The following is a 15,468-nucleotide window of genomic DNA, read 5'->3' as shown; positions in this document are numbered from 1 at the left end:
GTGGCAGAGAGCTCATCCTCCCTTCCCGGTCAGAGAGTGCAGTTAAAGAGAAGGGTAAAAAAAATCAAGAAGATAAGCACATAGACAAAAAAGTAATGGCAATTGTGATGGAGCAAAATAATAGTACGTACTCACTGCACTGCAGTTAACTTAGGAAAGAACCATGGCAGTGCCTTGGTGCCACACTCACCCCAGCTCCACCCCAGAGAAAGGTATCAGATTATGTACCACAGTAAGGAAGGATTTAACTGTCTAGATAATTCTCTTTTGCCTAATTTCACTCTTTCATGCTTAGTTTTCACTTCCTCTCTCACTAGTGTTGTTCGGAATGTGTGACAAGACAACATAATGCAGTGAAACTCGTAGGCTTTGAAATTAGACTGTTAATAGATTTGAACCATACTCTGATACTTAATTGGATATGTAACTTTGGACAAATTATTCAGCCTTTCTGACTCTCTGTTTCTTCATCTATTAAATATAGATAATGATACCTTGCATGGTTGTTAAGAGGATTTGTGATTTTTAAAAATTTCTTAGCACAATTTCCAGCATATAACCATGCTTACTTAATGAAAATTGCTATTAAGTATTTTTGTTACTATATTGCCATGCCTATCTCATATAGTTCTTGGGAGACTAACTGCAATAACACAGATGAAGCTCTCAACCTAACCTTACATATAGTAAACACTCACTGTCAACTCATAGTAGAAGGCAAAGTTCATGGAATTGTAGTTTTTCCTACCCCAAAGCTTTTTTGCTGTTGTATCCCAGTTCAAAAAATTGGACCCACCAATTGAATCTGAATTGAAGCATCTCCAGAAAACCAGTGCACATCCACAAGCCAGTCAAACATGGTAGTCACAGAGTCCCTGCCATATGCAAGATGCTGTGCTTGACGGTAGAGTACTAAGGCCCTCAGACGAATAAAGACCTTCCTGTGCCCTGAAAAAAACCTTAGAATCTGGTTGAGTACATAAAACACGGAGAATAGTTAGTACATGGATTATCCATATTTGTTTCCAAAATCAGTCTAGATATAGTAGACTGAAGGAGTAGAATTGGGAAGGGACTGTCAAGGATAAAGCTGGTGTTGCCACTACCCAGGCTACACATGTGTATATTAGTAAAGGGTAAGTCTGATCTTGTTTTTCTTTTAAATGCAACTATGGTTTCTCCGACCCCTATCGCTTAACACTTTTTTTTTTTTTTTTTTTTTTTTTTTTTTTTTTTTTTTGCTTACCACCTTTTTGAAAAAGTGATTCCTCAGTGGAATGGAGTGCTAAGTTCCAAGCATTTTCAGTAGATCCCTGCCATTCACTCGTAAAAGTTTTCCCTAACCTTACGCAGGATCCTCAGGCCCATGTTTTTGAGTCCTTTTGTAAAGCCTTAATCCCATTACCATTTTCAACATGTTTATTTGCCAAACTTTGTTGTTATTTTCAGGAACAAAGCCCTCCTGGGACCTGTAGTAACAAACAGAAAATTCTGTGCCCAAGGGAGGCTGCACGCAAACCCCTGTTCTGTGTTCTCACTGAACCTAAGCCTGGCCTTTGGGACCCCTGCCCAGACTCCCATCCACTCCCTTAATAGGCACCGTCTAATGACTGACTCTTGTTTGCCAGGCAACCTTCAAAGGCTGGATGGACATCATGTACGCAGCTGTCGATTCCCGGAAGGTAAGGATGTACATGGCGAAAATGCCGCCTTCTCAGATGGCTGGAAAGCAAGCAGCATGGTATACCCATCCCACCAAGAAGGAGGAAGGGATGGAGGAATGGAGAGGTTGACGTTTCTCTTTGGAACATTTATTGCTTGTTTTACTGATTATATAGATCACTTTTCTTGTCTCAGTAAGTCATCACTCTCTTACATTGGCCCCCGACGATTAGACTTGATTTTTACGTGGCCCCAGTGAAGCTGTCTATGCTTCAATCCTGCTTCATAGCGAAAGCGTGGCTCCTAGCAGACAGCCCTCCCTCCCTGTGGCCTCATGATCTGCATGTTCCCCACATGAGTCGGAGGACGACTAGTGCCCTCTCAAGGCAGGCCATGCCAGTGTAGAAAAGTAGGCAGGCAGAAAGAATCTAGGGCTCTCCCACCCCAGGGTGTTTAGCAGCTCAAATGATCAGTTATGGCTGATGGCCTTGGCATGTCCAACTCCAAACTAGAAGCTGATTCTCTTTCTTTTATCCTGTCTTTTGACAGCCTGATGAGCAGCCTAAGTATGAGGACAATATCTACATGTACATCTACTTTGTCATCTTCATCATCTTCGGCTCCTTCTTCACCCTGAACCTGTTCATTGGTGTCATCATTGATAACTTCAATCAACAAAAGAAAAAGATAGGTCTCCTCCCCTCATTGCCAGTGGTTGGAAGTCAGCCCAGATAAGAGGCACCTTTGTCCCTATCTCTAGAAAGAAAATGTCCCTCTTTCTTTCTCTACAGTCTATATCGTCAGCTCACTGTGACCCTGGCCCGCATACGTTAGCCCCAACCCACTCTTTCTGTTCGGGGCTGGATTTTGCAGCATGTAGTTTACCACACTTACTAGCAGTCTTTTATTCTTGAGGCCTATTACTGGTCTTGGTCTCCCACCAGAAGCAGGTAGGTCAGAGAGCGCAGTCTAGCAACAGAGATGAAAAGGAAAGAAACAGATGAATAGCTGTCACAAGAAGTAGAAACTCTCTAGACTTGTGATTATCTAGTCAATCTCTGAGCACAAGCAAATTGGGATTTGAGAGACCACCTTGGAAAGTTTACTTCCTTACTTGTTCTAGATGGTTAACAAGTTTTACAGAGCAAATTGAAAAAATTGCTCATTACTCATTTTGTAAGCCAAGTCTATCCCAGCATACTCCAAGACACCTTCCAAATTGCTTTCTTGCACCAGAATTTCCAAATTTTGGGTATCATCTAAAATAAATTGGGTATCAGCCAGGACATGAAGATCTTTTTATTCTAAAATGTTTTTTCTAGAATGTATCAGGAAAGCTGGTCCCCAGAAAATGAGACTGTGAGATACGACTGCCTTCAGAGTCACTGCTCTCAAGTTTACTCTTTCGTGAGGGTCTATAATTAGTTAATCCATTTCCTTTCTACCTTGGGACTGGAAGATCTTAGAAATCCTGAGCTAAAAACAAAAGCAGGTATCTCTTTAGAGCTGAATGATTATCGCAGGTCTACCCCACTCTGGGACAGCTATTAGCTACAAAGAAAAGGGATAGGTCTCCCCTCAGTTCTCAGTATTGAACCTTAGGTCCAAACCCATAGCATGTTGAGAGCCAGTTGTAATTGTCTGTTTTCTTCCCTCCTTTACTTCGGAGGTCAGGACATCTTTATGACTGAAGAACAGAAGAAGTACTATAATGCCATGAAAAAGCTGGGCTCAAAGAAGCCACAGAAACCTATTCCCCGCCCCTTGGTAAGTGCATTGTGCAGGCTGAGGCCTTGGTGAGAACCCATGTAGGAAAAGTACTGCTAGGGTTACTGCAAAGGAAGGAAAAAGGTAAGTGATTGGCTGCTTTGTGCCCAATCCTCTCCTCACCACCCATCTAAAAGATCGGAATAGGATAGCAGAAAAACAGGGATTAAGGCATGGGGGCTTTTACATCAATCCTCGACCTATCCTCTGAGCCTTCCTTGGGCAGCCACCAAGAATCAGCATGTGAACGACATTGGCTTTGGCCCTGGTAGAGAGAGGTTTTTAGAGACAACCAAAAATTAACAAGAGAAAATGAAATAAAGTTGCTCTCTTTCCTACCAGTTCAAGATAGGATTTGGTCATAATTTTTTCAGCTTCTCTCTGCTCAATAAGTATGTCTTTGCAGGATGTGTCTAGAAGCTAAAATCATGCTTCTGGTTATTTGTGGGAGCAGAAGAGGATAAAACTGTGAGCCTCATGCCCTGATTCCCTCTCTTGAGCTGAGCCTTTTATAAAACAGATTAGGGGACTGAGATTCTGTTCCATTGTTCCATTGGTGAAGGTTGTCTTGTTTCAGAGAAGGAGAAGGAGATGCCCTGCTCCTGATTCCATATATCCGGTTGGGTGGGACATCACCCCCAAAAGCCAGGCCCAAAGTTCCTTCTTCTGTAACTTCCATTTAGCAACTTTAAAAAACAGACACAATAACACCAAAAAAAGTCCCAACAGAACCTTTAATACAAAAGCTTCCCTGACAATCTAATTTGTAAAAATAAAAGTAGAGTGACTATGTTTGAATCAAGAGTTACAGTTCCACACGCTGCACGTGGCACATCTACCGCATCAACTTTTGAAGAAAAAGAAATTCTAGGGCTTTGCAGAGCAGATTGAAAACCACCAAGTTAAAGTAATCTTGAAAATAAGCACCAGCCCAAGTACCTAGGTACTTAAACAAACAAACAAACAAACAAAAAAGCAAGGAATCTTAAGAAAGAGAAGAGTTGGGGTTTTTTATTTCCTTGATGTTAAGGCTTCATTTTGTGATAGAAACGGGACTAAAGGGAATAGAAAAGGGTTAACATTTCTAAAGTTCTGTTTAGTACTTTACATATGGGAACCTGAGTGTATTGTCTTCCACATTAAAATATAATAACTTCCAGCCTAGGCAACATCATGAGACCCCATCTCTACAAAAAAAAATTGTAAAAAGTAGCTGGGCGTGGTTATGGGTACCGGTGGTCCTCACTATGTAGGAGGCTGAGGTAAGAGAATTGCTTGAGCTTGGAGGCCAAGACTGCAGTGAGCCATGACTGTGCCACTGTACTCCAGCTTGGGCAATAGGGAGAAACCCTGTCTCAGAAAATACAAAATAAAATAAAATATTTTAAAAAGTAGGAAACATTAATAAAGAGTGATTAACATTCATTTAGCAAATATTTATCAGTCTTTACTATGTACCAGGCACTAAGCATTATGTGATGAACAAAAGGTAGACACTGCTGTCATGGAGCTTATAGTAGTTGGGGAGGTAGAGAATAAGTAAGCAAACAGCTACAGTAAAATGTGGAAGATTGTGGGAAAAAAATAACTAGAGAGCCATAAGTGGTGGATCTACTTTAATCCAGTCGTCAGAGAAAGCCCCACTAAGGAGGGTCTACTTGAGTGGATGAGAAGGAACCGGCTGGGCATGGTAGCTCATACTGTAATCCCAACTTGGGAGCTAGAGGCAGGCAGATCGCTTGAGCCCAGGAATTCTAGACCAGCCTGGGCAACACAGTGAAACCCCATCTGTACAAAAAAAAAAAAAAAAATTAGCCAAGCCTGGTAGCATGTCCGTAGTCCCAGCTACTGAGAAGGCTGAGGTGAGAGGATGGCGTGAGTCCAGGAATCAAGGCTGCAGAGGGTATGGTAAGCTATATCGTGCCACTGCACTCCAGCCTAGGGAAGAGAGCGAGACCCTATCTCAAAAAAAAAAAAAAAAAAAAAAAAAGATGGAACCAAAGAGCAGGGGAAAGAGATTCCTGGCAGAATACACAAGACCCCAGAAGCAGAAAACAGTGTGGCCAGGGGGTGGTGAGCCAGAGGAGGGACATTGATGAGCAGAGTCAGACTGTGCCAGGTGTCTCCCTGTAAGCCAGGTTAACAATAGGGATTGTGTTGCAAGTCCAGTGGGAAGCTCTTGAAAGGTTTTAAGTAGGGGAATGATGTGATCCATTTGTTTTTTGTTTTATGTTTTGAGACAGAGTCTTTCTCTGTCAATCAGGCTGGAGTGCAGTGGCGTGATCTCGGCCCACTGCAACCTCTGCCTCCTGGGTTCAAGCAATTCTCATGCCTCAGCCTCCCGAGTAGCTGGGACCACAGGCGCCTGCCACCATGCTTGGCTAATTTTTGTATTTTTAGTAGAGACGGGGCTTCATGTTGACCAGGCTGGTCTTGAACTCCTGACCTTAAGTGATCAATTTTGGGAGGCCTCGGCCTCCCAAAGTGCTGGGATTACAGGCATGAGACACCGCACCTGGCCATGATCCATTTGTTTTAAATCATTACACTTGCTATTGTATGAAGACTGCATTGGATGAGGGCAAGAGAAGAAGTGGGAGACCAGTTAAGTGGCCAGACAAGTCCAGATGAGAGATGATGGTGGCTCAGGTTAGCGTAGAGCCAATAAAGATGGAATGAAGTGGATGAACCCAAGTTATAATTTTGGAGGAAGAATCAACAGGCCCTTCAGTGGATCAGATGAGGGAGAAGAAATAGACAAAGGTGATCCCCAGATTTCTGGCTTGAGAGCCTGAATGAATAATTGAGGTGAGAGGAACAAGCTGGGTGAGTGGCAGGGAACAGACTTGGCTCTGCTTTGGACTTAAGTGTGAGAGGCTTGGACCTGGTAAGTTTGAGATGCTTATGAGTCATCAAGAAGAAGGGGCAAGTAAGCAACTCAGGTTCAAGGGAAAGGTATGGGCTGGAGAAGAAAAGCTTGAGAAGCATAAGTACATAGATACCACGTAAGGAGCAGGAATAGATGAGCTCTCATAGGGCAAAAATTTAGAGAAAGAAGGGATTCAGAGAAGAAATGGCTTGCAGATGAGACCAAAAAAGGAGTAGCTGGGTAAGTAGGAAGACATCCAGAGTCCACAAAAGAGAAGTGGGTCAGCTGGGTATAGTGGTGCACACCTGTAGGCCCAGCTCATTGGGAGGCTCAGGCAGGAGGATCACCTGAGGGCAGGAGTTTGAATTGCTATGTGCTATGATCGCGCCTGTGCGTAGCCACTACACTCCAGCCTGGGCAACACAGTAAGACCCATCTCTAAAAACAGGGAGAAAGGCCAGGCATGATGGCTCACACCTGTAATCCCAGCATTTTGGGAGGCCGAGGCAGACAGATCACTTGAGGCCAGGAGTTCGAGACCAGCCTGGCCAATATAGTGAAACCCCGTCTATACTAAAAATACAAAAAATTAGCCAGGCGTGGTGCTGTGTGCCTGTAATCCCAGCTACTCGGGAGACTGAGGCATGAGAATTGCTTGAACCCGGGAGGCAGAGGCTGCAGTGAGTCAAGATTGTACCACTGCACTCCAACCTGGGCAACAGAATGAGACTGTCTCAAAAAAACGAACAAAAGAACAGAAAGAAGCATGGTAACTTTGGAAAGCTCTTGGTAAGGTAATATTGATGTTGGTCTCCATCCATGCTCCTGATAGAGCAGCAGAGCTGACCAGTATTACAGAAAAGAAGGGATAGGGTACCTCGATTAGCAGGGTGACAGCTTCCATAGGTTGGCTTGGAAAGGTTTTCATGAGTCTTTTATCTTTTCCTTCCCTTCCTCCCCAGAACAAAATCCAAGGACTCGTCTTTGATTTTGTCACTCAGCAAGCCTTTGACATTGTTATCATGATGCTCATCTGCCTTAACATGGTGACAATGATGGTGGAGACAGACACTCAAAGCAAGCAGATGGAGAACATCCTCTACTGGATTAACCTGGTGTTTGTTATCTTCTTCACCTGTGAGTGTGTGCTCAAAATGTTTGCGTTGAGGCACTACTACTTCACCATTGGCTGGAACATCTTCGACTTCGTGGTAGTCATCCTCTCCATTGTGGGTGAGTGGGGTTGGGGAAGTAGGCGAGGGGAAAGGGGACCTGACTGAGTGTGAGGATGAGATTTCCCGGGAGAGGAATGAATGACACAGGTCTGAAGTGCAGGCAAGATACCCTCATAGCTTAAGCCCATGTGTGCCCCTGAGTCATCTCGGGGGCCTGCCTAGCAGTTTCCATGGTCAGTGAGTTTCTACTGAGTGTTCTTAGTAGTCTTGGATTAGAAATTCTGTGGCTCAGGGAAAAAAGAAAAAAAAATAGATTAGTTCTTGATTTTAAGGAGTTTAAAGTCTAACTGGGAAGGTAAAAGAAAGTTGTCATTAAAAAATGTAGCACAATAGAACTATAAAATGAAAAAAGGAATGATTGTTAACTTGGCTGTTAATGAAATAGTCTGGGTAAGTTCTGGTGGTGATGGCCATGGTAGTGCTGCTGTTACTGGCAGGGCTTGTTTCCTGAGATTTTACTGTGGGCCAACTACAGTGGGAGAGTTTCTTCACCTGTGTTATCTCAGTTGATTCTTAACTGCATCCCAGGAAGTAAGCTGCTTTATTATCTTGACTGTATAGATGTCCACAGCCACTCACTAGGAGGTGGTGGAGGCATAACTCGAGTTGATCCCAAAGTCCATGTTTTTTAACAGTGACTGTGTGCATTTTGCTTCAACCTAGAAGTGTGGGGGAGATGATGTCCAGGCAGGCAGGCAGAAGGAAATGCCACCCTGTTGATTGCCCTCCCAAAATGTTTCCTTGCCTTCCTGAAAGGCATCTTGTGTGATAAAACTCAGACTTAGTTCCAGGTAAGTCTGACTCATTTACACTAGAGAGAGTGCTCGAGACCAGCCCCAGAGCTCCATTGGCCACGCTGGGCCTAGTGCAGTGGTGACTAAGATACCAGAAGGCAGGGGTCTCCCCTTGGCCCGTGCCACCCTCTACTTCTGTCCTCCAGAGCAGCTTGTCCAAAAGTGTGTTGATATGTGGAACACTAATCCTGTACATTTCTCCCCAAGAAAAGAATCTCATGAGGAAATTGCTTTAGGTAAACACTGCCTTTAATTTTCCTTTGGGGGTTCACAGTGAACATTACTGAATTCTCTTGGAAGTCCTACAGTAAAGAATTCTGGGCTGGGTGCAGTGGCACATGCTTGTAATCCCAGCACTTTGGGAGGCCAAGGCGGGCAGACAGCTTGAGCCCAGGAGTTCAAGACCAGCCTGGGCAACATGATAAAACCCCATCTCTGAAAAAAAAAAAAAAAAAAATGAGCCAGGCATGGTGATATGTGCCTATAGTCCCAGTTACTTGGGAGGCTGAGGTAGGAGGATTGTTTAAGCCCAGGAGGTCAAGGCTGCAGTGAGCTGAGATCATGCCATTGCACTTCCTAGATGACAGAGACCTAGTCTCAAAACTAAAGAAAGAATTCTTTTTAAATGTAACATAGCATCCCACCTTTATTAGACCACAGTTTCCTTTTTTTCAGTAATAATAATGATAGCTCACATTTTAATGGAATACATTATGTGCCAGGTACCATTATAAGTGCTTTAAAGATGTTAATTCATATAATCTTCTCAACAAACCTCTAAGAATCCTGAGGAACTGAGGCACAGAGGGGTTCCCAAGACATGTGGCTGGTAAGTGAGCAAGTGGGGGTTCAAGCCCAGCCCCCTGGCCTCAAGTCCCTTCTCCTAATTTCTCACAAAACACACTTTGGACGATGCCACCCTTGTCCACTGCTCTTGAAACTGTCCTGGCCACTCATCGTTGAATGGTGCAGAAAATCCACAGACCAAATCATACCCCCTATTTTCAAATGGTACTCTAAAAAGAGGAAGATGTTTTTGATGATGGGGATTTTTATTAATCATTAATTGGTTCGGAAACAAAAGTATAGAAATCATCTTTTTAAAGTAAGAAATGTATTAGAGTTTTCTAGAGGGACAGAACTAATAGGATAGATGTATATATGAAAGGGAATGTATTAAGGAGAACTGACTCACACGATCACACGGTGAAGTCCCACGATAGGCCATCTGCAAGCTGAAGGGAGCCAGTAGTCGCTCAGTCTGAGTCCCAAATCCCCAAAAGTAGGGAAGCTGACAGCGCAGCCTTTGGTCTGGCCAAAGGCCGGAGAGCCCCTGGCAAACCACTGGTGAAAGTCCAAGAGTCTAAAAGCTGAAGAACTCAGAGTCTCATGTTCGAGGGCAGGAAGCATCCAGCGCGGGAGGAGATGAAGGCTGGAAGACTTACTTAGCACGTCAGCTTCTTCCATCTTCTTCTGCCTGCTGTTTCTAGCTGAGCTGGCAGCCCATTAGATGGTGCCCACCACATTGAGGGTGGGTCTTCCTGTCCACTGACTCAAATTAAAAGTAATGGCAAAAACTGCAGTTACTTTTGCACCAGCCTAATCTCTGGTAACACCCAGAAACAATACTTTGCATCCTTCAGTCCAATCAAATTGACACTTAATATTAACCATTACAAGTCCACCCCTTGCCAACTTGAACCTGTACACATCTCCTGAAATCATACTTAATCTCCAAATAAATACAATAATAAGGTCATAATTATGCCTAACATAGTACAGCTATCCTTCATACAACCAGAAGTGCACTAATCCTTAATCTGAGTGCTATTACATAAAGTTAACAACACTTAAATGCTGTTACGAAGTCAACAAATCTTATGTCACATGAAAAAGAAAAGAACTAAAATGAAGATATTTTCCTAGTACAAGTGTATACATGCACAAACATGTTCTTAACAAAATAAGGAGGAAATACTCATGGCAATTAATAGTCCTCATTTCTGCAACTGGTCACGTGGTCGTAGCTGGTATTGACGACTACCTTCTACTACTCATTCTATATTCACTTTGCCTTCAGCAAGCACCACGGCTGGTTGTGGTTATTTACCTGGTGGAGTGACCCAAATCTTCATTCCTAAAGGGTTTGGGGCATTTGTAGTCCTACCTGGATTGGGCTGTTGTAGTTTCCCATTGACCTTAATCACAGGGCATGCTAATACTAAGAGACGCCCTAAGGGATCTCTTGTGTTCCATGCATACTCTTCCATACCTCCATTGTGGAGCAGTAGACTGACTTCATCTTGATAGTCTGGGTCAGTCACCCCAGCCAACACTATAACTCCCTTCTTAGACTGTTGACTTAGAGGTAGCCCAAAGTGGCTAGGTGGCCATCTTAACTTCAGGTTTAATGGAATCATTGTTGTGTCTCCTAGTGACAGCATTCCTTCTCCTGGAATTAAGACCTCTAGGCCAGCAGAACATAATGTCGCAGGAACAGGAAGCAAAAATTTTGCTAGCCAGTCACTAGGGGTGATGGGGAGTGGTGCCACTTCCATTTCCACCCCTTGATTCCTGGACCCATGAATCCTGGCTATGGAAGAATCAGTACCATATACTGGACACTGATTCAGAGCATACATGGCCTTCTGGAGAACTTTGTCCCAGCCCTGCAAAGTATTATTACCTAGTTGGCATTGTAATCATGACTTCAAAAGGCCATTCCACCATTCTATCAATCCAGCTTGCTTCAGAATGATGGGGAATATGGTAAGACCAGTGAATTCCATGAGCATGAACCCACTGCCGCACTTCCTTAGCTGTAAAGTGAGTGCCTTGGTCAGAAGCAATGCTGTGTGGAATACCATGACGGTGGGTAATGCATTCCATGAGTCCACAGATGGTAGTCTTGGCAGAAGCATTGCATGCAGGATAAGCAAACCCATACCCAGAGTAAGTGTCTGTTCTGGTGAGGACAAACCGCTGCCCTTTCCATGATGGAAGAGGTCCGATATAATCAGCCTACCACCAAGTAGCTGGCTGATCACCCTGAGGAATGGTGTCATATTGAGGGCTCAGTGTTGGTCTCTGCTACTGGCAAATTGGACACTCGGCAGTGGCCATAACCAGGTCAGCCTTGATGAGTGGGAGTCCATGTTGGTGAGTCCATGCGTAACCTTCATCCCTGCCACTATGGCCACTTTGTTCATGGGCCCATTGGGCAATGACAGGGGTGGCTGGGGAAAGAGGCTGAGTGGTGTCCACAGAATGTCATCCTATCCACCTGATTATTAAAATTCTCCTCTGCTGAGGTCACCCTTTGGTAAGCATTCATGTGGGACACAAATATCTTCACAGTTTTTGACCACTCAGGTCCATCCACATACCTCTTCCCCAAATTTGTCACCAGTCATGCTTCTTTGAAGTCCCTGACCATCCAGCCAAACCATTTGCTACAGCCCATGAATCAGTACATAATCGCACATCTGGCCATTTCTCCTTCCATGCAAAGTGCACAGCCAGGTGCGCTGCTCAAAGTTCTGCCCACTGGGAAGATTTCCCTTCACTGCTCTCCTTCAGGGATGTCCTAGAAAGGGCTGCAGTGCTGCAGCTGTCCACTTTCAGGTGGTGCCTGCATATTGTGCAGAACCATCTGGAACCAGGCCCTGGTCTTCTCTTCTTCTCTCAGTTGATCATCGGGAACTCCCCATGAGGCCATCTGTGCAGGCTCCAGGAGAGAAGGCAGGTGGCAGCAGTGGGGACCATGGGCATTTGAGCCACTTCCTCATGTAACTTACTTGTGCCTTTAGGACCTGCTCGAGCCCAACCAGGTGCATACCATTTCCATTTGATGATGGAATGCTGCTGTGCGCACCCAACTTTATGGCTAGACGGGTCAGAGAGCACCTAGTTCATGAGAGGCGGTTCAGGTCACATGGTAACTGGGTGACCCATGGTCAAACGTTCAGTTTCCACCAAAGCCCAGTAACAGGCCAAGAGCTGTCCCTCAAAAGGCAAGTAGTTATCTGCAGAAGACGGCAGGGCCTTGCTCCAAAATCCTACAGACCTCCTCTGTGATTCACCCATGGAGGCCTGCCAAAGGCTCTAAACAGCATCCCTATCTGCCACTGACACCTCAAGCACCACTGGATCTGTTGGGTCATATGGCCCAAGTGGCAGAGCAGCTTGCACAACAGCCTGGACCTATTGCAGAGCCTTCTCCTGTTCTAAACCCCACTCAAAACTGGCAGCCTTTCAGGTCACTCAATAAATGGGCCGGAGTGGTGGGTGGAGCCAAGATGGCCGAATAGGAACAGCTCCGGTCTCCAGCTCCCAGCCCCAGCGACACAGAAGACACAGAAGACGGGGCAGAAAGCAGAAGATTTCTGCATTTCTGCTTGAGGTACCGGTTTCATCTCACTAGGGAGTGCCTAACAGTGGGTGCAGGACAGTCGGTGAAGCGCACTGTGTGCGAGCCGAAGCAGGGCGAGGCATTGCCTCACTCGGGAAGCGCAAGGGGTCAGGGAGTTCCCTTTCCTAGTCAAAGAAAGGGGAAACAGACGGCACCTGGAATATCGGGTCAGTCCCATCCTAATACTGTGCTTTTCCAACGGGCCTGGAAAACGGCACACTAGGAGATTGTGTCCCGCACCTGGCTCGGAGGGTCCTATGCCCACGGAGTCTCGCTGATTGCTAGCACAGCAGTCTGAGATCAAGCTGCAAGGCAGCAGCGAGGCTGGGGGAGGGGCGCCCTCCATTGCCCAGGCTTGCTTAGGTAAACAAAGCAGCCAGGAAGCTCGAACTGGGTGGAGCCCACCACAGCTCAAGGAGGCCTGCCTGCCTCTGTAGGCTCCACCTCTGGGGGCAGGGCACAGACAAACAAAAACTCAGCAAGAACCTCCACAGACTTAAATGTCCCTGTCTGACTGACAGCTTTGAAGAGAGTAGTGGTTCTCCCAGCACGCAGCTGGAGATCTGAGAACGGACAGACTGCCTCCTAAAGTGGGTCCCTGACCCCCGAGCAGCCTAACTGGGAGGCACCCCCCAGTAGGGTCAGACTGACACCTCATTCAACCGGGTACTCCTCTGAGACAAAACTTTCAGAGGAACTATCAGACAGCTGAATTTGTGGTCTCACGAAAATCCGCTGTTCTGCAGCCACCGCTGCTGACACCCAGCCAAACAGGGTCTGGAGTGGACCTCTAGTAAACTCCAACAGACCTGCAGCTGAGGGTCCTGTCTGGTAGAAGGAAAACTAACAAACAGAAAGGACATCCACACCAAAAACCTATCTGTACATCACCATCATCAAAGACAAAAAGTAGATAAAACCACAAAGATGGGGAAAAAACAGAGCAAAAAAACTGGAAACTCTAAAAAACAGAGCACCTCTCCTCCTCCAAAGGAACGCAGTTCCTCACCAGCAACGGAACAAAGCTGGATGGAGGATGACTTTGATGAGTTGAGAGAAGAAGGCTTCAGACGATCAAACTACTCTGAGCTACGAGAGGAAATTCAAAACAATAGCAAAGAAGTTAAAAACTTTGTAAAAAAATTAGAAGAATGGATAACTAGAATAACCAATGGAGAGAAGGGCTTAAAGGAGCTGATGGAGCTGAAAGCCAAGTTTCGAGAACTACGCGAAGATTGCAGAAGCCTCAGTAGCAGATGCGATCAACTGGAAGAAAGGGTATCACTGATGGAAGATGAAATGAATGAAATGAAGAGAGAAGGGAAGTTTAGAGAAAAAAGAATAAAAAGAAATGAACAAAGTCTCCAAGAAATTTGGGACTATGTGAAAAGACCAAACCTACGTCAGATTGGTGTACCTGAAAATGATGGGGAGAATGGAACCAAGTTGGAAAACACTCTGCAAGATATTATCCAGGAGAACTTCCCCAATCTAGCAAGGCAGGCCAACATTCAGATTCAGGAAATACAGAGAACGCCACAAAGATACTCCTCGAGAAGGGCAACTCCAAGACACATAATTGTCAGATTCACCAAAGTGGAAATGAAGGAAAAAATGTTAAGGGCAGCCAGAGAGAAAGGTCGGGTTACCCACAAAGGGAAGCCCATCAGACTAACAGCTGATCTCTCAGCAGAAACTCTATAAGCCAGAAGAGAGTGGGGGCCGATATTCAACATTCTTAAAGAAAAGAATTTTCAACCCAGAATTTCCTATCCTGCCAAACTAAGCTTCATAAGTGAAGGAGAAATAAAATACTTTACAGACAAGCAAACGCTGAGTGATTTTGTCACCACCAGGCCTGCCCTAAAAGAGCTCCTGAAGGAAGCACTAAACATGGAAAGGAACAACCGGTACCAGCCACTGCAAAAACATGCCAAATTGTAAAGACCATCGAGGCTAGGAAGAAACTGTAGCAACTAACGAGCAAAATAACCAACTAACATCATAATGACAGGATCAGATTCACACATAACAATATTAACGTTAAATGTAAATGGGCTAAATGCTCCAATCAAAAGACACAGACTGGCAAACTGGATAAGGAGTCAGGACCCATCAGTGTGCTGTATTCAGGAAACCCATCTCACGTGCAGAGACACACATAGACTCAAAATAAAGGGATGGAGGAAGATCTATCAAGCAGCTGGAAAACAAAAAAAGGCAGGGGTTGCAATCCTAGTCTCTGATAAAATAGACTTTAAACCAACAAAGATCAAAAGAGACAAAGAAGGCCATTACATAATGGTAAAGGGATCAATTCAACAAGAAGAGCTAACTATCCTAAATATATATGCACCCAACACAGGAGCACCCAGATTCATAAAACAAGTCCTCAGTGACCTACAAAGGGACTTAAACTCCCACACAATAATAATGGGAGATTTTAACACCCCACTGTCAGCATTAGACAGATCAACGAGACAGAAAGTTAACAAGGATATCCAGGAATTGAACTCAGCTCTACAGAAAGTGGACCTAATAGACATCTACAGAACTCTCCACCCCAAGTCAACAGAATATACATTTTTTTCAGCACCACACCACACCTATTCCAAAATTGACCACATAGTTGGAAGTAAAGCTCTCCTCAGCAAATGTAAAACAACAGAAATTATAACAAACTGTCTCTCAGACCACAGTGCAATCAAACTAGAACTCAGGATTAAGAAA

At 44.8% G+C, this 15,468-nt stretch overlaps 1 protein-coding gene across 1 annotated transcript in view; it reads left to right on the top strand.

The window, feature by feature from the left end:
- The window catches only part of SCN8A (sodium voltage-gated channel alpha subunit 8), a 156,138-nt gene that overhangs the window by 126,167 nt on the left and 14,503 nt on the right, over window positions 1-15,468 (top strand). The window contains exons 22-25 of the mRNA XM_058433740.1: window positions 1,629-1,682; window positions 2,212-2,349; window positions 3,325-3,429; window positions 7,261-7,531. Of these exons, the coding sequence (XP_058289723.1) occupies window positions 1,629-1,682; window positions 2,212-2,349; window positions 3,325-3,429; window positions 7,261-7,531 (568 nt within the window). The remainder of the gene's footprint in view (window positions 1-1,628; window positions 1,683-2,211; window positions 2,350-3,324; window positions 3,430-7,260; window positions 7,532-15,468) is intronic.

Source organism: Hylobates moloch, unplaced genomic scaffold (genome assembly GCF_009828535.3).
Source record: "Hylobates moloch isolate HMO894 unplaced genomic scaffold, HMol_V3 SCAFFOLD_22, whole genome shotgun sequence".
Taxonomy (NCBI): Eukaryota; Metazoa; Chordata; class Mammalia; order Primates; family Hylobatidae; genus Hylobates; species Hylobates moloch.
The sequence above is the reverse complement of the archived record's forward strand: the minus strand, read 5'-3'. Positions and strand labels throughout refer to the sequence as shown.